Source organism: Populus trichocarpa, chromosome 10 (genome assembly GCF_000002775.5).
Source record: "Populus trichocarpa isolate Nisqually-1 chromosome 10, P.trichocarpa_v4.1, whole genome shotgun sequence".
Classification (NCBI taxonomy): domain Eukaryota; kingdom Viridiplantae; phylum Streptophyta; class Magnoliopsida; order Malpighiales; family Salicaceae; genus Populus; species Populus trichocarpa.
The window spans coordinates 12,915,005-12,938,881 of NC_037294.2; the positions used below are offsets into that span (position 1 = coordinate 12,915,005).

The following is a 23,877-nucleotide window of genomic DNA, read 5'->3' on the forward strand; positions in this document are numbered from 1 at the left end:
AAAAAAATAGACAATAAAAAAACCAAGTTCAATTAAAAAAAAGAAGACATTTACCAAACCCGTAAATTGAGTCACTCTCATTTACTTTAAAAAACCCCGCAAACCACGTAACCCTGCAAAAAGATAAAATAAAAAAAATTATGAAGCCAAATTCTAAACCATCACAATATTAAATAATAAAATCGACAATTTTTTTTTAAATCATAATAAAAATTCAATTATGAAAGGAAAAAAAAAAGAAGCAAAACATTGTAATCCACAATGCAATGGGTATGAGTGAACAATGGTTTCTCTACATCCTTTAGTTTCTGTTATTTTATAAAGTTTAATAACATGACTTTTCTCTAAAACTATTTTTTCTTAACTTTACGAGAAAAAAAGATAAACTAGAAAAAGATTCAAGTTCAATTATAAAAGAAAAGGAAAAAGAAAACACCGCATCAAACCCGTAAACTAGGAGAAGTCGCAAACTACACTAATCCTACAACAAGGTAAAATAATAAAAAAATTACGAAGCTAAATCTTCAACCATTTCAATATTAAAAGATAAAATTAATAAAATATAATTTTTTTTAGAAAAATCATAACAAAAAATCAATAATAGTAAAAAAACACGATGAATAACGTAGTGGAATGAATATGGGGAAACAATCGTTTACTTTCCCAAACCCTTTAGTTTTTGTAAATTAAATAGTTATTTGTTAGGCGAATTTGACAAACAAATGCATATCTATTTTTAACTAAAAACAAAAAGGTAGCGGAGCGACGCAAAAACTAGTTTACAGGAAAATAAAAGCTTGAGATGAATTCCATTTCACTCTTTACTAATTTCTCGTGAGAATTTTGTTATCTCAGTATATCAAGTCACAGATATGAGATAAGACGGCAATTAAAAAAAATATCAGCTCATTAACCCGCAAAGAGAAAATCATCACGTGACAAATACACGTGTCAGACTCTCAGTCGAAGAAAGCGTTACCACCGACAAGTGGGCCCCTAGCAAGGGCAATGGGTGACTTAAAAGAGTTTCGCACGTGGTAGGATACCGGACAAACCAGTAACCATACTGGATAAACCGGTAACTCTCACTCCTTGTTTTCTGATAACTCTTAAGAAATTAACGGTCCAGATCTTATAAAACCTTAAAAAATTCTCTCCCCCTTTACTCTAAGCTTTTGTGTGGTTCTCTCTCTCTCCTTCCTCTCCCCATAACGTTTGGTTTTTTGTAGAGGCAAGGAATTGATTGATTAATCTTGTATGGTCTTTGGGTTTGTTTTTCGAGGTGGGTTTGAGCTGAATTCTCTTTGTAGTAGCTTGTTCCTTTGAAAATGGAAAGAGATTTTTTGGGTTTGAGTTCAAAGAAACCGTCGGCTGTGGTGAAGGAGGAGATTAGCTCTGATGGGTGTAAAGATATAGGTATCTTCTTCTTCTTGTCATAAAAAAGTTATTTTTTTTTGGTTTCTTTTGTGATTCTTGCATTAATATTAACTTGTGTATGTTGTTTTTGTTTGATGTATTTTGAGTTAGTTTTGAAATGAAATTGTGGCTTTGCTTTTGTTTTTCATTTGGAAAATTCTCCTTTTCTTGTACCTTGCTAATTATGAGTGCATGGCTGGTGCAGCTGTGACTGTGATGTTTGAATTGAATAAAAGGAAAGAAAGAGTAGTTGGTTCATACTATTAACAAATTATGGAGCTTTTTTGCTTAAAAACTCGATAAGAATTCTTGTTTGATATCATTAAGAAATCTCTTGCTTCTTTGCTAAATTTATTTTTTCGATACTGTAGTATTTACCTGTTTAACCAATATATATGCATATATGTAAGTGTGTAGCCATTTATTTGTTGTTGATGGGATTATATCTGTGAGATAAAGATTCAATCTGGTATCAGTGACTGTTTATATTGATCTTTAATAAATGGTATATGCTTACCTGTTTATTGCAACAAGAAAATTTGGAGTATACACAAAGCTTAAGCTTGATTTTTCCAATTTAACTCTAAAGAGTGTCCATCTGGAGTCTGATTCAGACAGTTTGAATTTTCTTTCCTAATTTATTCATTTCTAATTTGATATCTGACCAAAGTTGAGTGTTAGAGAAAAGGTTCCTGGATTTGTTTTGAATTAAAAGGTTGCGTGGGTTTCTAATCTTTTTGTTGATATTCATAGGATTTACTAAGGGTTCAGGGATGCATTGGCCCTTCTCCAACAAGGTCTCTACCCTTCATAACTTGATGTCTTTCAAGGCTGCTCAAGAAGATAAGACCAAAACGATTGAATCTGATGCCTTGGTGTCCTCTGGATTCATGTCTGTCTTAAGTGCAGACGCATGTGATCCTGGTCAAAAACGTTCTGCTGCTGAAATCCAGGTATGGTATAGTTTTCCTGTGTTTCGTATTATTTTTACGTGGTTAGGCATTAGTTAATGAAGTTCCCTGGCACAAACAACTTATCAGATGAGTCTGAATTAGGAATACTGAAGGAACAAACTTTATCCCTTTCATTTACTATTTAAAATGAGCTGGATGATTATTTCCCTGGGTGCTCGGACTAAAGAGACTGGTTTATCACCAAGTGTGAACTACTGTCATTATTTCTCCATGGATTTTCACCATTTAGAAATTATTCAATCTCAATAGACAAGGTAAGACTCATTTTTCACCAACTGCTTTTCCTGCGCAACATGATGTGCACTCTGTGCACCATCCTCATGATATGAAGATGTTTCCGGTCGCCAATCATGCAATTTCAATCTCTACGGGCAACCCTTTCTTCAACAATCATTATCCAGCCACTGGTCAGAATATGTTTGGGACTACCATGAAGCCACAGTTGCTTGGAGGATTTCCTGTCACAGCTCCACATTCAATTCTTCCCATGGTTGGTCCTGTTGCTGGGGTAACAGACTCAAGGTAAGTATCACTTTATGCTTGAAATGAACACACACAAACTTTTCTAACAACAAACATTAATTGAATATGTTTATTGGAACAGTGTCAAAGCATATGGGTCTCCTGCTCAATTGACCATCTTTTATGCTGGCGCAGTCAACGTCTATGATGATATATCCCCTGAGAAGGTTTTCTCTTTCTGCCTCTCTCTTCTCCACATAAATGTGTGCAGTAGTTAATTTATTGTCTAATTGGAGATGGCAATCCTAAATCTGGTTTCTTTACGGAATCCTATCCAGGCTCAGGCAATCATGTTCTTGGCTGGAAATGGGTCTTCCATTTCATCCAAATCGGCACAGCCAAAAGTCCAAGTCCAGGCATTTAGCTCAAAGCCAGCAGCAGCTGATGTTAGTCCCGTGAACCAACCTATCATGTCTACTCCACCATGCTCTAGTCTCTCAAGCCCATCACATACAGGTGCCCAGTCAGGGAGTGGGTCAACTAGTACCGAGGAAATCATGGCAACCAAAACCACTGGACCTGTGACCATTCCTGTTATTAAACCAGATCATCCAAAGACAGGAAATGTAGTGGGATCTGTTGCTACAACCACCATGATACCATCTGGTATGATCTCTCTTTTCTCTCTTGAAAGTGGTGTTCTAATATATATTGCCTCCATGAAGATGTTCCGACAAAAAGATTTCTAAATTATGTTGCACATTCATTGAGAGTCTATTGCATGGTCTACAAATTAGGTTTTTTTTTTTTTTTTTTTTTTTTTTATCTTCATCTGCAATGTATAATCAATGCCCAATCTCTGTCACTGCAGTCCCTCAGGCTCGAAAAGCATCCCTGGCTCGGTTTTTAGAGAAACGCAAGGAAAGGTGAGTTCTAACTCAAATAAGAATGAAAGATACTTGTTTTAAATTTCACTTTGACCTTAATGCTCAAATCTTTTTGAGAATTATTAACAAATACACTTTAGATGGTAAGCCAAAGCAAGGACCTGCGGGGATGTAAGACGCATGTAATTTAGCTAGGCTAAGTATTTTTGTCTTTGTGATAATTATACCTTCAGGCCGTTTCGAAAAACTGAATGGTTTTAAAGATGTTGTTTGGGCCTGGAGTTGGAGATGCATTTGTTTGGAGTTTGCTTCAGAATTTTCAAAGCCTGCTTTTCGTTTGCTTTGGGTTTGAGGGGCGTATTTATCAACAATAAAGAAACAATTTTTCAAAAAAAGAAGAAGGGGAAAGTAGAAACTATGCTACAACCTTTACTATATTGGAAAAATTGAATTTCAATGAAGTGATATTATTGATGCAATGATTAGCTCAACTAAATCATCCGGCTCCTGAATTGAGGCAGTTTTTTGTGCATGCAGAGCGACGAATGCAGAGCCATACAACCTCAGCAAGAAATCTCCAGATTTTGCCAACCCCGAACCCTACTAATTAATTCCTTCGCAACCTCCGCAGCTGGAACTAGTTCTCTCTTGGCAAGAAGGAGAGTAACAACATACAATGAAAGCCAAAGCAGAAGGGAATTGTTGAGATTTTGTGCAGCAAGTTAAAGGTGTCAGTACGTGTTTTGTTTCATAGAATAACTGTAATCATGACTCTGTTTGATTGCCAAACTTAACTCTCTCTCGTATATAGTAAGCGTAGGGTTTTCCGCCCATTTCTTGTCATTTCGCTTTCTTTTAATGCTCTCGGATTCTTTGCTTCTAAGATTAGGTGATATTAAGCACATTTATAGCATAATTAAAATTCTATTAGCATAATTTTTATACAACTTTCCAGTTTGTAATAATTACATAGCCTTTCTTTATAGCTAAGCAACCTCCTTTCATATTTGAAACAACATAAGACCATATCTCTCTCTCTCTCTCTCTCTCTGTCTCAATTCACACACACACACAGTAGCTATGTGACTGCTTTGTCGGATAAAAAGAAACAAAACAATGTTAAGCTGGCATGAGTCTTTTTTTTTTTAAAAAAAAAACAATGATGAATGATAAAAGCAAAAAAAAAAAGCAAAAAAAAAAAGAAAATCTCGGCTTATGTTAATCTATTAACCTCGTGACTTGATTAATTTGATAAAAAACAATTAAATTGAAAAAAACTTAAAGCCCAATCCTCGACAAACCAGATGTTGAATGATGAATTAAAAAAACAAAACTTAACATACAAAAGGATAAAAAAAATAGTAATTACAAGCCAAAAAAAAAACTTGAACCTGCTCAAATCAACTTGTGCCAAACCTGCAAATCAAGTTACGAGATCGAAAAGGAAAATGAAGAAAATCACGAAACTCAATATAAGAAAAAACCAATGTTAAAATATGAGACGAAGAGAAAAATAAGTAAAAAAAAATGATGCCAACACTTGATTGAAAGCACAAAATATTAAAAAAAAAAATCAATTCTTAATAAATCAAATATTGAAGAAAAAAAATCAATAACACAAAAAGGATTCCAAAGAGAAAAAAAGTAACTAAAAGGAAAAAAAAAGAAAAAAAAAAGCAAGCCTACCTGAATTAATCCGCTAAATCCATAGATCATACCATGAAATCAGGATAATCCTATAAAAAAGTAAACAAAGAAAACCATGAAGTCTATTTTTAAAAAAATCAATATTTGGCTCATAAAACTTGTGACATAAGTTATTTAATTAGAAGTATCAAATATGAAAAAATCATGAATCTTAAATCTTAAAAAAAACTATTAAATGATGAAATTGATAAAAAAAAAAGATCAATCACACACAAAATATAAAATAGCATATTTGAGGATCAAATTTGAAGAAGAAAAAATAAATGAGAGGGTGGATAATTTGAATTGAAGGGCTAAATTGAAAAGAAAAATTAATTTTACAAAAGAAATAAAAGAAGAAATCACCCAAAAAATGAGGACAAAGTTTTAAAAAAATTAACAAACTAATTATTTTGATTAAAGGATGAAATTAAAAATAATTGAAAGTTTATAAAAGTGATAAGAGAAAAATAAAGGAAAAAAAAGAACCAAGAACAAATTTGAAAAAATAAAAAATCTAAATTGAAAGATAAAATCGAAAAAACTAAACAAAAACTTACAAAAGAGTCAATGATAAAAATAACAAATCAAAAAAATAAGAATTGATATTTAAACATCCCCAACTAAGGGATTGCCTTAAAATTTTATTTGCCAGGCATGAATTTGGAGAAAGAAAAAAAAAAGAGAGAGAAAAAATAGTTATGATGACAATTCAAAAAAAAAAAACACATGTCATCGTTAGAGGTATTTTAATTGTTTTATTGTTCAAATATAAAAATACTCTAGAATAAATCTATAACGCTCAAGAGATAGAATAAAAAAAAATACCCCTGATGTAATGAAAAAAAAAACTTCACGTGAAATAAAAAAAATCACAACACTTCAATGGTGAATAAAAAAATATAAATGGGGCTGCAGTATATTTGTTATTTTTACTAATGCTTCATTATGAATTAGGAAGAATTCATTTCAACTTCCAAGGTTTTATGGTTGCCCGGACCAAATTTTCTGGCCCTGTGCTAGGCACGTGGTGGGCCATATGGATTAGATTTGTCCACTGAGTATTCTTTGTTAAGTAAACTTAGGCTCGGCTTGACAAGGGCGTTAGCTTTCACGGCCTTTCGAAATTGCTTTCGGCTAGTTTTGGGGAAAAGGGCTTTTGGGCTTTGTTAGAGCTTTTGGGAGGTTTTTTCATCAAAGTCGATGGCAGATGTGATGAAGCATTATTATTATTTTTTTAAAAGTTATTCAGAACTCAAAAGTTAGAAGCTATATATTGAGGATTTTAAGTCATATTAGCATAAAAATGTTACCGAACATTTTTCACACATAGAGCTAATTAGATAGAATTACAACAACCATGGTACAAGGTTAAGAGTCTTTTTATTTATTTTGATTATAAAAAAATAAATAATTTTTATTGAAGTTACGGTAACTTCAAGCAAAGTAAGAAAAACCCTCTAAATTCATCTCTTATAATTTAAAGATAGAAAATTTATTATTTATTAAGCCTGCTAATGGCTTTTACAGTTAAAAGTTAAATAGATGTATATGGGTTAGTTTTGCACGGTTCTAATACAGGCTACTGATAATGGCAAGGGCCGGTTATAGATTCTTTCTTAAGATAAAAAAAAAAAAAGGAGAGAGGAAGGAGAAGAGAGAAGTGAAAGCAACGTGGCGGACATGTGGAATAATTCCAATTCCAGTTGTGGCGTGCACAAAATTCACGTGCTCAAACACAGGGATGAGATGGCTGTCCTTTCTGAAACTTGAATGGTTCTCATTAATTTTGTGTTTTGATTTTTCTTTTTGGCATATTATTTTGCTGTGGGTTATATATATATATATATATATATGAAAAGATATAAATTAATCTATTCATATTTATTATATAAAGATATTTATAACATGTCAAAATTAATCTGCTGTATGAAGAACCCAGAGGATATAGAGCTAGTTCAATTAAGAGGGTATAGCCATCTCATGATCGGCTCATGAAGAATGCTTAAACCCAAAGGACATGGGGGATCCTGGACCAGCTTTGGATGAGTGGCAGCATATATGGAAGAATTCGTGTCAGGTTTCAAGTGGGAAAGAAGATGCTGTAAATCTAGACGTAGACTTTCTGCTGCCTTCCCACAAAGGGCAAGAACCTCTGATTTAGGCTTGCTGTTAGGCTGGACAGGACCTCCCTGCCCTTCATAATGGACAACATGATGGCTGACACACACAAGAGTTTTGTTAAAGTAAATTCTTTGAACACATAGAATTTCAAAGCATATAAAAGAAAGTTCCAAGAAGCTTGCACTCGCAGAAAGTCAATGAGATCTGCAATTTCTGATGCTTCAACAGCAGTTGATGTCTGTGAACTCCTCCCAAAAACATCAACCATTGTATTTAAAAGCAACGAGAGGGTCTGAAAAAAGATGGTCGAGAAAAATCAAACATAAAAGGGAATTATGAACCCAAACCAGTAAGAGAATATTCAGAAGGCAATGTCCTCATGGTGAAACAAGGATTTCAAAACTGTTAATTGACTTGGCAGAACGACGAAAATAATTTGAAAAAAGGCAAGGTTCTTATGGTCAAATTTGTGTGTGACCATCATGATTCTTGCCTTTTTTTTTTTGCTCCTCTTCACAAGTGAAAAATTAATATATGCTGGAAGGCAACAAAGGGGCGCCACCATGTATAAGATAAAAGAAACCAACAAAAGTTTCACTCAGACTTCAAGCACCATATAGAAAATAAAAGTCCAAGATTCATAAAATCATCATCATTGACAAAAGACTGCAATGCCGTGCCTTCAATTCCTTTATCTGACTTACTTCATGATATAGCCATGAAAAACTGGGGGTAATAAAATGGAAAATTGCATGATGTCTACAGTGATAATGTGATTAGCAGCTGGGATTCCTCCCTTTTGGCTATTAATGTGTTTTTTCTTGTCTTTTCGCACATGGGGTTCACCAGATTCAGGTAACAATTATTGCATTTGATCTTCCCCCTTTGTAATATAACAAGATTTCGTCATTTTCATTGATGCAAGCCCTAAGACAAAATCACATGGATTCCTGTGTTTGTGCGCAGGTCACTGCAATCAAGTTCTTTAAGACCTAATAATTTTATATATGATTATCCAAAGCAGTCTTGTAAATCAATAGTTTCTAGTCTTTACCCCCACTTCCCAAAAACAACCACCCTTGTGTAGACCAAATCAGATAAAGCATATTACGTGAAGGAGAATGATGCACCTGATACAATAGACCCTGTTCTTAAATTGGGGTATAGTGTTTTCACCAGACTTGGGTAGTATGTAAAGGTTGTTCCACATCGAAAGTCATTTTCCTAACAATTCTCTTCATCTCACCTGTCCTTCCTCAATTCATCCTCTGTTGTCTATTGGCATCTTCTACTTGCTACCATCTGATTCAAATTTACATCCCCACCTACTTTCTACCTAAAAACTTAAGATCAGATTTGCTAAATTAAGAGGAAAAACAGCACTGGTCAAGGCTTATCAGCCCAATACCTTGGCAACCATCAGGATTCCCTCTCCCTCTCTCCTCTCCTTTTCTTTTTCATCTTTTTTTTTCATTTCCTGTTTAATTTACCCTGTCACTTCATGGAGCAAGTCGAGTCAACAAATTCAAGACGCATCTCGTATCATTCTACATCACACTATCAACTTGCCAACTCTACATAAGGCGATGGGGTGGCTATTTTTTCAAACTAAAAAATGAACCTCAAACCCAAGGCTCGATCAATTGGTTATTCATCAATCAAGAAGTGTAGATTTCTTGGTTTGGGGTTTAATGTTCTAAGTTACGGGTGATTTTTTTAAGCAGGGGCAGAACTATAAGTTCTGCATATTCCAACAAGGATATTTGAAATTTTGATTTACTAGAAGGTCCTAGCCTTGCTTAGGAATTTGGTGTCTCAATCTTTAATAGTATATATTCCTATTCTAATGCTCACCCAGTCAAGTAAGGATTAGTTATGCATCTATTTTGCTGTTCCTTTTTTCAGATAAAGAAATCATATTAATAGACCGAAAAGAATTACAGAATCACGCTGTTTACCTTAGAGGTGAATTATGAAATAAAATTGAGTTCAAAGATTTTTTGAAGCTTAGGAGCCTAGAGTTTTTCTTCCAACTCTTGTTGTTCTATTTTCCCCCAATTATTCTTCCTTGCCTTGAAGGTCTGCTGCTACTGTATCGGAGTTACTGTTAACAGTTCTGTTCCATCCTATTTTGTCTAAGCAAATCCTACACAAACCTAATCCAACAAGCACTAACCCTAGCTCACATGAATCTTTTGTGGACATTAATCCTAAGCTGTCCTCCATCACAAGGTATGATGACTTTAGTGATAAAGATATGGCACCAGAAAAACTAAAGCTCCAGCATTTTTCAGCTTATTTACCTAGTTACAAATTTTGTAGATTTAACAACTCAAGAAATTCATGGTACAAGCATGGTGGGATAGTTCATCACAGAGTAAACAAGGCACAACGAGTTGGCCATGGACATGTCATAATCACAATCTCACCTAGTGAACATTTAAGAGGAGATAGAAACTAATGAGTAGCTTTTATACCTTATTGAAGAGCGTGTGAGCATTAGCAAGTCTTGGGAGCAATGGACTCATTATACGGAATGCTATCCTCAACATTGCAACTGATGTTAGCGGCCTGAGATGTTTAATGATAGCCTGTGTTCTTTCTAGCCATTCCCGTGGGAGGTTGCTAAACAAAGAATGTAGCAGGGCGATCATGTTACCTGGCAATACGATATTTATAACAATGAATCAGCGCACAAGACACAAGTACCTGATATTTTCTAGATAAAATAGGCGACGATTACAGATTTAGACAGTTTCAACTATTCAAGTTCATTTGCAGATATAACATTTGTATTGATCTAAAAACTCTTCATAAACCCCTAACAACAGCATTTTAGTTTTAGTTTTTTGGCTTCTCTATGCTGGTCATAAGCATAAACTACATCAAACTAACAGATTCCGCAGAATGGATTTACTTCCTGAGAAACTTTTAAGTTGTTCCTCCTTTTTTTTTTGAATGAAAACCTTAATCATCAGTCATCGCCGGGTGACCAATATAATGGAAGGCGCCCTTAAAATGCCTGGCTCTTGTATAAAAACCTCAGTTGTCAAATGTTTATTTGACTATGACAATTTGTCTTGGTTATAGATCTGATCCATTAATAACCAGCAACAGAAACACCAATATTGGGTAGATCATCAAGTGGAAGACCTTTCTAATAAGTATCCTACACTGCCTAATTGTATCCATTTCGCGAAGTGCCCCCTATCGTGTTGGACTTTTGTTGTAGCATGCTTAGGATATCTTATCCACAAGAACAAAATATTCCATAAGATTTGAACTCTAATATTCATTCATCTGCCACCATTCACTGGGGACGAAAGGGCAAGATGTACAAGAACGATTTTTTAATTCAAAATGATACGAATGGCATATATCTGGGATACTGGCATTTAATGATAATACTTGATTAGGAAATGGCTGCAAGAAATATGAAAACCTTTGTTAACAAAACTAAAATTTAAAGATAGAAGAACTCCGTTGTTGATCATTCTCAATACAAAGATTGACTGCATTGTTGATTTACCGGATGCGAAAACAAATTGGTTCTCAACACACTTTTATAGTGTTATGCCACCCATTTTCTATAGTTTCTTTGTGTGACTTTAATGGCCAGAAGTTTGTCCAACTAAAGATGCCTCCTGTTCTCGAAGAGAGGGACCAAGGTACTTCTTCATTCATTTGGCATCTTCCAAGAGTTCACGATACACTGAACAATTAGGTTAGCCAAGTCCCCCAACCTCCCCAAGGCATTTCCAAACCGTTAAAGGGATACCACATGCTGTTCAAGGAGATGAGAAATTCTTTATTTTCATGTTCTTCAAAGCTTTTTTGACATTAGAAGATTTAATTCTTCGAGGATAGTTGAAGTTCTTGTTTTCCAATGGAATCCTATGATCACCAAATTCATTTTCATGACCTGGTCAAATAGCCTCACCATCTCTCTTTGACCTTATTGTCTCCCGTCAAAACATTTTAATTTTTATCTCTAATGCACTTATTTGGTTAAAATCTCTACCCCTCTTTTCTTTTAGTCATGCTAACTTGCACATCTCTTTCTCACCTCCCTTGTGCCCAGAATTTGGTGCGAGTTGCTTAAGGATTTACCGTAAGCCTTCGCTAAGTTCTTTCTTAGCTTCTCTCTTCGCCATCTTATATTTTCGAGAGCCTCACCATCTTCAGAATGCGGTAGCTTTCTTAACCATTCTCTTGACTTGCCCATACCACCACCAAGTGATGGAGAATGAAAGGAAGGTTTTGTTATATTTGTTATAGCAAAATTAGAGATCATGTTTGGCTTTAGTGTTTCTTAATTTATAATCTACAGTTATTTTCAGGCTATTGTAATATTTAGAAGTATTTAGGGATTTCAATATGTTTGTTACTTTTTTATATTTTAGGGTTTTGGTGCCTCTATAAGGATATCTATCTATTATTATATCAAGTAGTAGTTGAATTGATATCAAATTTTGAGAAAATCATGGCCTCCCTGTTCTTCTTCTCTTCTGTATCCCCGCTCCTCCTATCCTCACTTCCTTTGCACCTTTCTTCTCCTCTCCTCCTTATTTCCTCTATTTCTACATTCCTCTCCGTGTCCTGCATCACAAGGACTTGTGGGTGTGTTCCACATGACCTTGGATTCATTTAGACCTCTACTACTGCTGTCCAAACACACTGTGTCATCTCCCACCATTTCTTCAAGGTTATACTCGAGATGCAATGACTGCATTGTCACCAACATGGTATGTAAATGTATATCGCTGTGTACTATTGACAAACATGACTTGGGCTACAGAATTAACAAGATGGCTTGCTTTAAAATCATCAGCAAAAGTCGGTAAAGGTCATTAAACCTTTCTAACCGTTCAGGTTTTGCATGATTAAAGATAGTTGGTGCTCATTGCTCAAGTTCAGAGAATTTAGGAATGGCCAGAGTTCAACAACATTTTAATTAAAAAATTAGCATAATTATGAAAATTTGGGCACCTGAGCATTTTGAGAATAACAAAAAAAAAAAGAAAAAGGAACAGAACTAGACGACAAATTAAATAGCATACCAATGGCTGTTGAGGTGTTGTCCTGAGCAGCCCATGTTGGATCCAACAAAGCATAGCCAACAGCAGAGTCCAGTTCCCCAAGTGACCTTTTGCCATCAGTAAGCCACCAGCTCTCTTTTATTATACGCGATGCCTCCATATAAAGTTGCACATGAAAGTCAGGAGGGAGCTGCGCTAGTAAGAGACCACAGGCTTGGATCAACAAGCAAGAAAGTTGTTGGCAAGTATAGCCACTTCGTAACACAAAATTTGAAGTATTGATTCCTGAAACCGAAGGGCTTGATCTGCTTCCACCTAGTGAATCAGTACTTCCTCCATAAGGTGATGTTGGCAAAACTGATCCCACAAGAGTTTACCTTGCAACTCTGGAATGTTTTTTACATGGTAACTCCATTCTGAGATGTCGAAAAAGGTCTGGTTTTTTCCACTGCGTTGGTTGCTCTTCCTCCTCCTTGGTATTAATTTCCATTGAGTTCCCAATTTATTGCGTACCTACAAAATCGACAAAAAAAAGTCCTTCCACCTTGGAGAGCGTTGCTTATTCTTCTTTCTTGCAATACAACTCTTTTGTGCGCCTGCATGTGTGTGTGTGTATAGGACAAAGTGTAGAGAATTTTCATATGGAAAATTTTGAATCCTAATTTAATTGGGATTTTATTGTTGGAAATAAGGAATCCCCACATAATTAGTAAAATTAACAATTAGTATTCCTAAGGAGGAAAGGAAACAACTTCGTGCAGTTTTTTGTGTATATAAGCTTTAGCTATACATCAAACCACATCTTTCAGTCTCTTCATTCAAAATCTGAGCTCCAGGTTCTGTAACAAGAAAAAGGGATTGATTGATATTGACGACGACTTTGCACGAAGGTGATCAAGAGAGGTGATGATCCTACAACAAAGGAGTCACTATGATCCTAAAACAATAAATTTCAATATAACAAACATAAATAAATAAATATATATATTATTTATAAAAAAATTGTGTGTTTTTGTTTTAGAATGTTCGTGGATTAATTAATAAGTAATACAATGGTCAAAATAATTGATGTCATAATTCTAAATCATGATATTAATTAATTGTTGTAGTTATTAACCATGACATTAGCAACAAGTAAAAATATATTATTTCGTTAAATATTTTTATTGTATATCAATTCATTTATTTTTTAAAATTTATATACTAATTGATCAATTTACAGGGAACCAGGGCCAGCACTAGAATTATACCTGAGCCGGGAATCGGAACTCAGGACCCGAATTCTTTTTACGAAAAGTTATAATAGATCAGTGATCAAATCAGATGGTTAATTATGTACTTGTGTGGATGAATCATAAATCATGAAATGATAGAGAATCCTGTTTGATTCCGTCTAGGTTCAATCACTGTTGTCCAAAAATGAAAGCACTCTGCTACGATGCCTGTGTTGCGAACATACATGGCAAAACACGGAATCTGTTTTTGTAATCAAATCCAGTGTTCGAGGTCGGCAGAGGCATTCTAGGCTGGCCCAAAATGAGATGTTTCGGCATATTCCTAAAGGCCTGTCTTTTTTAACACTCCCCTCGTGGGGACTTCCCCTCCCAGAACAAAAATGATATAAAAAACGTAGCATACCAACATAAATCCAATATGATAATTATATTGTATTATTATAAGTTATAATTAAGTAAAAAACTGGAAGAGTACTGTTAAGTTGATATTGTGCACCCTTTCTTATTTATAATTTTTATTTTTTTCAATTTAATCATCAAATTATTTTTAAGCAATTGCATCAATTTTTTAACCAAATTTAAGTACAATTAAATCAAATTTGTTGATTAAAAATGAAATTGAAAAATAAGTGACTATATTAGAAAAGGCATCACAGATAGGTGATGGCTTCAAAGTTCACATAATAAGTTTATCAGTCCTCATACTTTAAAAATTATACATACTCGGCACCTCAATATTTTTTCAATTCAAATTGTGCACAAAGGTTTAATTTTGTTATTTTTTAGTTCTTGATTTGATAGAGAGATAGCCGGATTTTAGTGGTATAAAAAGAAAAATATCGTTAACACCAATTTCGGCCACCAAAATAGTTGATATTTGTGTCAAATGGTTTTATTTGATGAGAATAGTTCATATTAGGTGTTTTTTTACCCTTAAAGTTCATAAAAAAAAAATAGATAGAAGATCGAGAAGATTTTTTGTTTCTGATTGATTTATTTTTTAGGAGGGATTTTTCGATTTTTTAGGTCATGTATAGGTTTATCATGGTTCCCATGGTGTTCTCTAGGTGTTTTTGGTCAAGATGGGTTGAAAAATATATTTTTGGGTAAAAAAACCTTAAGAAATGATTTTTTCTGCCACCGCAGTGGCCAAAATTTAGGCAAAATTAGACTACATGTTGTTTGATTTTTTATATAAAAAAATTAGAGCGGATGATATGTCATTCATCCTTGATGCAACAAAAAAAAAGGCCCAAGTGTGCATGCTCAAAAAAATAGGTCAGGCGGTGAAACATATATGCATAAACTTTTTTATTTTCTACAAAAATGCCTTGAAAAAGCCTGTGTATATAAATTTCTTTGTTGAAAAAAGAATATGTGCCCCACGGTGAAACACAAGTCACATAACTAATAAGTAAAACTAACATGCACGGGAAAACACCATGGATGGTCCACTGTGTTTTCCCCGTCCTAGCCAGAACAAACCACATACCTGGCTATTGGAAGTATTTATGTCATTTCATAGGGGTTTATTGTTATTACGACGTTGATGAGATGTATATTTGCCTTTTTACGAATGTTATGTACATTGAAATGACTTAATTGCCATTTGAATAAAAATAAAATAAAGGTTGTTCTAATGAGTGTTTTTATCTTCTTTTTTTTTGCACAATAAATTAACTAGATCACCCCTGAAAAATTATGTCTTATTCACTAATGGGCATGGGTGTTTTGGTATTTTCATAATGGTTTTATTTTTAATAATTGATTGGTGAAGGGGCTTTATTGAAATTTTATTTTTTTATGTTCAATAAAATATTAATAAAAAAAAATCGTTGGCGTGTGTCAGACACGTATAACAAGTGAATGACATCACATGCTGTTTGGACGGTGCATGCGGCGGTATCTAAACTCCACCTTTAAAGGTGGTGTTGGAAGCACACCAATGATCTCTACATGGTGGTGTGACTCGTATATGTGGTGGAGCTCTGGTTAAGTCCTGACTGACTGTTTTCTTCTCCCCTCCCCTCTCTTTTCTATTTCTTTTATTTGATAAAGTGTAGGTGTGCCTTGATATTTATTTTGTATATCTAGTTTAGTATGCATTTTTATGATTACTATATGTTTTATTTTGTTTTGTTTTATTTTTTTTAATTGATTTATTTTCTTCAATTTCATTATTTTCTCGTTTTGTTTGATTTGATTTTAATGTCAAACTTATTCCCAATTCTTTTGATAATTTTTCTTTTTTTCTTTTTTTTTTCTTTTATGGGGTTAGTTCTACTATCATGAACAAGGTTACGGGTTTTGAAAGTTAATTTATATTAACTTTTATTTTTAGGTCTTTTTTATAAAATTGATTTATTTTTAATTTTGTCCTTCAAATTTATTTATTTTTAACTGGTTTTCATGTCTTTTTTTCACTTTTCTTTACGCAGGGGTTATTCCAATCCTAGGTTGACTTGATTTTTTTTCTTTGCTTTTCTTTTCATTTTTTCTTGTTTCATCGCTAAGTTTTTTTTTTGTACTAAGAATCTTGCTTTATTGATTTTTGGGTTTGTTTTCCATGCGGTCGGTCATCGGTTTTGAAGGTTAGCTTGTTTTTTTTATTATTATTATTATGAATCTTGCTTCATTGTTTTTTCTTCAATTTTATTATTTAACATATATTTTTTTAGGAATTGATCTTCGTGCTTTTCTTTCCCCTTTACTCTCTACGAGTTTATCCTAACCATGTGCTCATGGTCGCAATGTTAACGAGTTAACCCATAATTTTTTTCATTGTTTTTTTTTTAATTTTACTTTTCAGTTATTTGATAGTTGCGTTTTATAATTTCATTTAATTTGTTATTGTTGAAAACTTTTTTTTATCTTTTATTAGTATGAGTAATGGCTTCATTAAAAAAAAATTATTGTAAAAAACAAGGTTACTAGATAAATGATAGCAGTGTTGCGATTTTAAATATTTTAATTCTAGTTTTTTTATTAAATATCAATTTATTTAATTAAATACATGTATAATTATTTATATTTGTGATTGAAATTTTTTTATATAAAAAAAAATATTGAAAAAACTTGTATATTTATTTCTTTTATTGAAAAAAAAACCCGACCACGGCATAACTCTAGTAATAAAGAAAAGGGTGCACTTTCTACTTGGAATATGACCGTTGATTGAATCCAGCTCAGCTTCCACGTCAGCACCGGAACTCTCCTCGGAGACCGTGAAGTGAAGCCCCTCCCTCTCCTTTGCCATTAAAAGCCTGCAGTCACACCTCTCTCCATTCAATTTGAAGCAAAGTTGCTATCCTCACAGTTTAACATGTACCTTCGCTCAATCTCAGCCCTCCAGTATCCGACACTTAAGTAATCAATACCAGTACGAATAAACATGTTGTTTGAAGAAGAAATTTGTTTTATCTGTGGTTTAAGAGTCGAGTTCCGTGATTGTTTATATAATGATCACTGGAGATTTACATGGTCGTTAACTTTAGGGCCCGTGGGATTAGTTAAGATGCACGCAAGCTGGTCCGGACATCCACATTAAACTAAAAACAAAAAATGTTGTTTGTAGACTAGTGCTTTTAATTTTTCCAGTGGTAAAAGAAGTTTAATCTCTTAATTGATTTTTTAATTCGAATTTTAAAATGATATTTAAGGAAATTTATCTTTTATCAAATACATCAAGTTGATGGAAAGAATGCACTTGTAGAACACCGCTGCTACATTTGAAGTTATAATAATTAAGCTATTCTAGAAAATAGAAATGGTTATGAAAAGAAATGAAACCATTCGAGGAGGTCAAATCCAAAGGCATTGTAGGAAATGCCGGAATAAACAAACCCTGCCCACACGCCCTGTCTCTTTATTGCACAACTAAATTAAACTAAACTAAACGAAGCCCATCTTCGTTTTGTTCAAAAACATTTCCCACGATAGAGAGAGACCTCAAAAGGAGCAAACTTTTCTCTCTCTACCTCCTCTCTGCGGGCTCTTTTTTGTTTTCTTCTAGTGTCTTTCTGATTGGTCCTCTAATACATTTCCTTTCTGGGTTTTTGTGGTTTTTTCAAGGTATAGAAGATTTAATTTGTGACGGAAGATTCAATGGCTCTGCTGCTCCTGCTTTTCTTATTGATGGTGCCTGTTGTTTCTGCTGATGAAGGTAAGCTTCTTTCTTTGTGCTTTCATGGTTTTATTGCTTTTTCTTGTATTGATTCTCTAATCTGCTTGGTTTATTTTGGTTTCATACTCTTTATCTTTATTATTCGCTGCAGCTCAGTCCTCTTAGCTAGCTTATTTTAATTTTTTTTAATTCTTGAAACAATGATTTGTAGGCATTAGTTGCCATTCTATTCTACCTGTTTGCTTTTTTCTTTCTCTCTCTGTTTACCTTGATTCCCCTTTCTTTTCAAGTTCTTTCTTGTAGTTCTCCAGTTAAGTTTGCGTGTGCCTTTGCTGGGTATCTTTTTTTTTTGTGCAGTTTTTCAGTTATCTCTACTTAATAGTTTAAGTTTTTTCGTTTGAAATAGTATTCTTCTTCTTCTTCTTCGTCTTACTATGTGACACTAGCTTGGTTTTCAGTGATTAGTCTGAACAGGAAGATAGGATTATTTGTACTATAATTTAAGTTTGCAATAAAATAGGTGTTATTTGGTTGAATTTGCAGGGTTAGTGTACTAATTAGTCAATAGTTTCCTTCTACTTCATTGCAGGTCTGTTTCTTGAAACCTGTATAAGAAAAGGATGGCATGTATGTTGAAAGATATTCTTTCCATTTGATTTTAATCTGTTGCTATCAAAGTAGAAGCCTCTGGATAAAAATCTTACCCTTAGTTGAAAACCTCTGATCTCATCTCAACCCTCTCTTTTAATGGGGGAATCTCTACCCATGTTGCTTCCCAGCTCGTGGCAGTCCCTTAACTAGCATATTCTGTGATACATTTCTACTAAATACGCTGTAGGACCAAAAAACCCTTAGCATGAGGATGCAAAAGCATCTTGTATTGGATGAATTGGAATCCTAGAAATCTCTTTCCAAGGATATTGTTGTTGTTTTGCTACTAGTACCACAACCTGTTGCATACATGTATTCCACTACAGCATTGTACACCCCCCAGTGGGCAGTGGATGTTTATAGTATGCAAAAGCAATCACCTCCCTAGCTGTTTTATTCTTGCCCAGAGCTCTTTTTTTTTATTATAGAAGTCATCCTCATTGTAGATCTGATTGTCAGGATATTATAGAAGTCATCCTCATTCCCCTTCAATGTCTAGAGATTTGATATTTGGAAAAATTTTGAAGTTGATGATGGTCTACTAAGTGCAAGGCTTAATCATGATCAAAGTTAGGAGGGCAGTGTTACATAAATTGTGTGATGTGTCATTTATTTACAAGACCCCATTTGCTATATTATATTATTTATAGTTTTAAAGCAAAACCTGCATCTCTCAATGCAGGGAGCTCAAAATGTCCTTGTAAAGATGGTAATGGGTATTCATGAGTCGGGTTTCTACCATATCCATTAGCCATTGGATAAAAAATTTAGATATTCATACTATCCATCGAATTTCAGGAATTTATTTGAGACTTTGAGTATTCACTATTTAAATGATATTTATTATTCAACATAAAATAAAAGAGTAATATATATTTGAGATATGTATACATATATATTAAATGGCGATATTATAAATCTCACACATGTGTTTGTGTGTTATGTTAACGTTGGGCTATATATATGTTGAGTTGAGTTTGGATCACATTTGTGAATATTCTTATTCATATTTTATTCGTTACCTATCGGGTAAGGCAACTATAAAAAATTCCATCCATTTGGGGTCATTTCCACTAGGTTCGTGTTAAATTGTCATCCCTACTTGTACATGGTGAATGCACATCAAATGTCCAATGACTCACTACATAGTGTAACCCACCTCAAATAACATTTTTTTAATAAAGGAACTCAAATAATATGTTACTCGATAAACAAATATTTTGTTGATTATAATTCATTAACCTATATCTAAGTTCTAGAATAATATATAGTATCTTAAATATTGTACCTAAGCTTAGAAGTAGTAGTAGAAGAGCCTGTTTTCAGGTTAACAATGGCATGATGTATTCTAGACAGAATAACAATCTCTCTCTACAATGGAAAGGATAAAGCTGTAATTCCATAAATGGTTTCCTGGTACGCAAAGTTCACTTTTGCCCTTATGGATTTATCAATGTTCCACTTCGATTCTTATGGTTTAAATTTTTTCAACCTTACCCTTATAGTTCCTGAAAAGTGAAAAGTTGCAATGTTACCATTAACCATTAAATAGCCTACTTCTGAATTTGATTTTGAGATTTTTAGCAGCTTTTTTCTAGATGCTTAATATGCATGGGGAGTTATAAAGGGAAAAATAATAAAAGACAATACAAAGTATGAAAAAAAGTGAACGTTTCCTTGGTTATTTAATATTGGGAAACTTTAAAGTATGGAGGTAGAAGTAGAAATATTAATGAATCCAAAAGGGTAAATATATAGTTTACCCTTCATAATGCTTTTAAGTCTTAGGGAGCTCTGAAAAGAAGACAAATAATGATGTTTGTATTTACAATGCCTTTTCATGTAGATAATCAATGGATACTATGAATAGTTGTACAAAGTAGATAAATACAATCTGCAATTTAACAGTCATATATATGATTCAGCATGAGAGGTACGTGTGGGCCCCCATTATTTGGTGGTGCCATCTTAAGTTTTGCTCAATAAGAAAAGTGTTGGTTTTTATCATGGTGATTCCAAACTGGATTGGGATTAGTGGGACTAATTTGTTCCCTTTTTTAGGAATTGGTATGGTTAAATTACTAGATGCTGTCACTGTAGAAAGGAGTTAATTTTGCATTTATATTTCTTTTTAGTTTACTTATAGATTTTGCCTCCATTATTAAGCAACCATGTCTACTGTTAATACTTGTATTCTGAATGCGTTGTGTATGGGTCATAAATAAGGCACACAATGCGTTGATGATCATGGATATCTACCTAACTGGTGTCAAATGAGCTACAGTTTCCACACTTTGTGTCTGAGCGTATAGAAGCTATTTTCCATTCTATTTTCCATGCCTGACATTATCTCTTGAATGTCAAAATGCGTTCTTCCCTTGTTTGTTTCAGATTTTCTCTGGCCAAGGATTGATAGTCTTTCTGAACATAGTTTTGCAATGTCCGTGTTCATATTTTATAATATAGTTACAGAAACTTTTAGTGGTTTGATGAAGATGAAATCTTTTCTATCAACAAAGACAATTTGCTTGTCTAAATCCTACTGTTGAATTGCTTTTTCTCTCTCTCTCGTTTACCAGATGCCTTCATTGGTGTGAATATTGGCACAGCACTCTCTGACATGCCAAGTCCAACTCAGGTGGTAGCCCTTCTTAAGGCTCAGAACATTCGACATGTCAGGCTCTATGATGCAGACCGAGCCATGCTCCATGCACTTGCCAACACAGGCATCCGTGTAACTGTTTCAGTTCCCAATGAGCAGCTCCTTGGCATTGGTCAATCGAATGCCACTGCAGCCAACTGGGTTGCTCGCAATGTAATAGCCCATGTCCCTGCCACCAACATCACAGCCATTGCAGTTGGATCTGAAATCCTTACTACACTCCCAAATGCTGCCCCTGTCCTGGTCTCTGCCCTGAAGTTTATCCATTCTGCCCTTGTTGCCTCCAATCTTGATGGCCAAATTAAAGTCTCTACCCCTCAGTCTTCTTCCATCATCCTTGACTCTTTCCCTCCTTCCCAAGCCTTCTTCAATCGCTCTTGGGATCCAGTCATGGTTCCCTTGCTTAAATTTTTGCAGTCCACAGGGTCATACTTTATGCTAAATGTATATCCATACTATGACTACATGCAATCAAATGGTGTGATCCCGTTGGACTATGCGCTTTTCCGCCCCCTCCCTCCTAACAAGGAAGCTGTGGATGCTAATACACTCCTTCATTACACTAACGTCTTTGATGCCATTGTTGATGCAGCATATTTTTCAATGTCCTATCTGAACTTCACCAAAATCCCTATTTTTGTGACTGAGTCTGGCTGGCCATCCAAAGGTGACTCATCTGAGCCAGATGCAACACTTGACAATGCTAACACTTACAACAGCAACTTGATTAGGCATGTGCTTAATAACACAGGCACTCCCAAACATCCTGGGATTGTGGTTAGTACATATATTTACGAGCTCTATAATGAGGATTCGAGACCCGGGCCAGTCTCCGAAAAGAACTGGGGGCTTTTTGATGCCAACGGCATGCCAGTTTATACCTTACACTTGACTGGTGCTGGTACTTTACTTGCAAATGACACCACAAACCAAACCTTTTGTGTTGCAAAGGAAGGTGCTGACCCAAAGATGCTACAGGCAGCTCTTGATTGGGCTTGTGGACCTGGGAAAGTTGATTGCTCATTCTTGTTACAAGGGCAGCCATGCTATGAGCCAGATAATGTTGTTGCTCATTCAACATATGCTTTCAATGCTTATTTCCAGAAAATGGCCAAGTCTCCTGGTACTTGTGATTTTAAAGGTGTAGCCACCATCACCACCAGTGACCCAAGTAAGCAATTATAGTTCCAGCAAAATAGGATTTGAGAAGAAAACAACCAACTATATTACAGTGGGGATATGAATTACTTGGTGAGCATTAATTGGCTAATGGTATATTAACTTTGCAGTAAGTGTTCATCTAGCATAAAAGCTACTCCACTGCAAAAATAAGTGGTCGTGCCTGTTAATGATTTAGGGTGTTTAATTCTCGAAACTGCCAGATTGGGTTTTACTAGAGATGCTTGCACAAGTGACAAGAGTTTTTGTTGCTTGTCTATTCCCTTGTGGTTTTCCTATCGCATATGGAGTTTCTTATTGTCTTTTTCTTCTGCAGGTCATGGTTCCTGTATATTTCCTGGAAGGTATAAACTAAAGCTTGTAGAATTGATTTAAAGGCCTGATTTTTGTTTCTTGTTGCTATTTTCCACTCGGCTGTCTAATTCTCTTTGCACTGCATTTCATAACTCTTGTTTTGGATACGCCAGATTGCCAAGAGTAGTTTGCTGACATTTCTTTACCCTGCTTTTTTATGTTAATGTAGTGCTGGAAGAAATGGTACCTTCCCAAATACAACTTCTCTGGCGCCGTCATCAAATTCATCGACATCTGGTTGCCATTCCGTATATTTCTATGGTGCTGGTTCCTTCACAACCTCTGTGATTATAGGTGTTTTACTAATGAGCATGGTTTGCTTGTAAAACTTTGTGCATTTGTATCAGTTGTAACCCTTGGATAGCATTGGAATCATTCAAAACATTTGTTTTTTTATGCCATCAGACAACTTGCGGCACACCCAATTTTGGTTTTCCTGGAGAGGAGTTAAGGGGGTGGCCAGGTTGATAGGTCAAATAGCCACGGAGTAGTTTTTTAACATGAGTTGGTGAATTTGGATTTTTTTTATAGACCAGCGAAAAGAATTCTGGATGATTATTGTAAAGTTGTAACTATCTTTTTAGGGCAGAATATGTATTCTTTGAACTGGATTTGTGATGTGTTCAATTTTTGATTGGTAGCGTGATGATTTTCAGGTCAAACGTTGTTCCCAGTAGTACAATGTCAAATGGTTTTGCTGCACATGTTCTTGTAGGCCTTTGGGTCAAAGTTGCGACTCATGCACGACATTCCGAGGATCGCTCATCAAGTTTGTCTTTATGAAAATAGATTATTTATTTCAATTTTTTGTCCCCATCAATTATTTTTTCTTCCCTCTTAAGAATCCTTCCATTTGTTTGTTTGTTTTTCTCTTTTTTTTTTTCTTCAATATATCTATAATTTTTGTTTCTTGTTTGAGAAACATGCGAGTCAAAATTTAGGGTAAATGGTGAGTTACATGAAAAAATGTTGTTAAAAAATAATAGTTGGGAGACCAGAATCAAGGATTTAAAGTTGAGGGACCTTGTATAAAAGCTCTAAAGTTCGCAAGTTAAACGCACTTTTTAGCCCTGCTCTTACGTGAT

At 34.5% G+C, this 23,877-nt stretch overlaps 2 protein-coding genes and 1 non-coding gene across 5 annotated transcripts; 2 read left to right on the top strand and 1 right to left on the bottom strand.

Annotated features, from left to right (window-relative positions):
* Positions 1–1,131: 1,131 nt before the first annotated feature.
* LOC7459759 (protein TIFY 6B) lies at positions 1,132–4,686 on the top strand. Its single transcript, XM_002314757.4, has 7 exons — positions 1,132–1,416; positions 2,170–2,369; positions 2,722–2,912; positions 2,995–3,079; positions 3,191–3,518; positions 3,724–3,778; positions 4,277–4,686. The coding sequence occupies exons 1-7, from the start codon at positions 1,329–1,331 to the stop codon at positions 4,344–4,346; spliced, it is 1,017 nt and encodes a 338-aa protein (XP_002314793.1). The 5' UTR covers positions 1,132–1,328; the 3' UTR covers positions 4,347–4,686.
* Positions 4,687–7,290: 2,604 nt separating this feature from the next.
* LOC7459760 (uncharacterized) lies at positions 7,291–13,494 on the bottom strand. The gene is made up of 2 exons (XR_008060276.1): positions 12,610–13,494; positions 7,291–10,208 (listed from the first exon to the last, which is right to left on the bottom strand). It is a non-coding gene; the product is annotated as an uncharacterized LOC7459760 (transcript).
* A 4,079-nt stretch (positions 13,495–17,573) lies between these two features.
* LOC7459761 (glucan endo-1,3-beta-glucosidase 3) lies at positions 17,574–23,654 on the top strand. Of its 3 annotated transcripts, XM_024610259.2 has the most exons (5): positions 17,574–17,985; positions 21,177–22,430; positions 22,755–22,782; positions 22,962–23,053; positions 23,449–23,654. In XM_024610259.2, the coding sequence occupies exons 1-5, from the start codon at positions 17,928–17,930 to the stop codon at positions 23,505–23,507; spliced, it is 1,491 nt and encodes a 496-aa protein (XP_024466027.1). In that variant the 5' UTR covers positions 17,574–17,927; the 3' UTR covers positions 23,508–23,654. The 3 variants fall into 3 exon arrangements, 2 of the variants coding, with proteins under 2 accessions (XP_024466027.1, XP_002314794.2); XR_002984228.2 differs by lacking the exon at positions 23,449–23,654 and having other exon boundaries at positions 17,575–17,985; positions 21,177–22,510; positions 22,962–23,082; XM_002314758.4 differs by lacking the exon at positions 23,449–23,654 and having other exon boundaries at positions 17,577–17,985; positions 22,962–23,398.
* The last annotated feature ends 223 nt before the right edge of the window (positions 23,655–23,877 follow it).

Excerpts from the sequence above, each read along its gene's own strand:
- LOC7459761 (XM_002314758.4), top strand. The coding sequence starts at position 17,928 with ATGGCTCTGCTGCTCCTGCTTTTCTTATTGATGGTGCCTGTTGTTTCT. Across the intron at positions 22,431-22,754 it reads CATCACCACCAGTGACCCAA|GTCATGGTTCCTGTATATTT; the intron begins GTAAGCAATTAT and ends TTTCTTCTGCAG. Across the intron at positions 22,783-22,961 it reads TCCTGTATATTTCCTGGAAG|TGCTGGAAGAAATGGTACCT; the intron begins GTATAAACTAAA and ends ATGTTAATGTAG.
- LOC7459759 (XM_002314757.4), top strand. The coding sequence starts at position 1,329 with ATGGAAAGAGATTTTTTGGGTTTGAGTTCAAAGAAACCGTCGGCTGTG. Across the intron at positions 1,417-2,169 it reads TGATGGGTGTAAAGATATAG|GATTTACTAAGGGTTCAGGG; the intron begins GTATCTTCTTCT and ends TGATATTCATAG. Across the intron at positions 3,080-3,190 it reads ATGATATATCCCCTGAGAAG|GCTCAGGCAATCATGTTCTT; the intron begins GTTTTCTCTTTC and ends AATCCTATCCAG.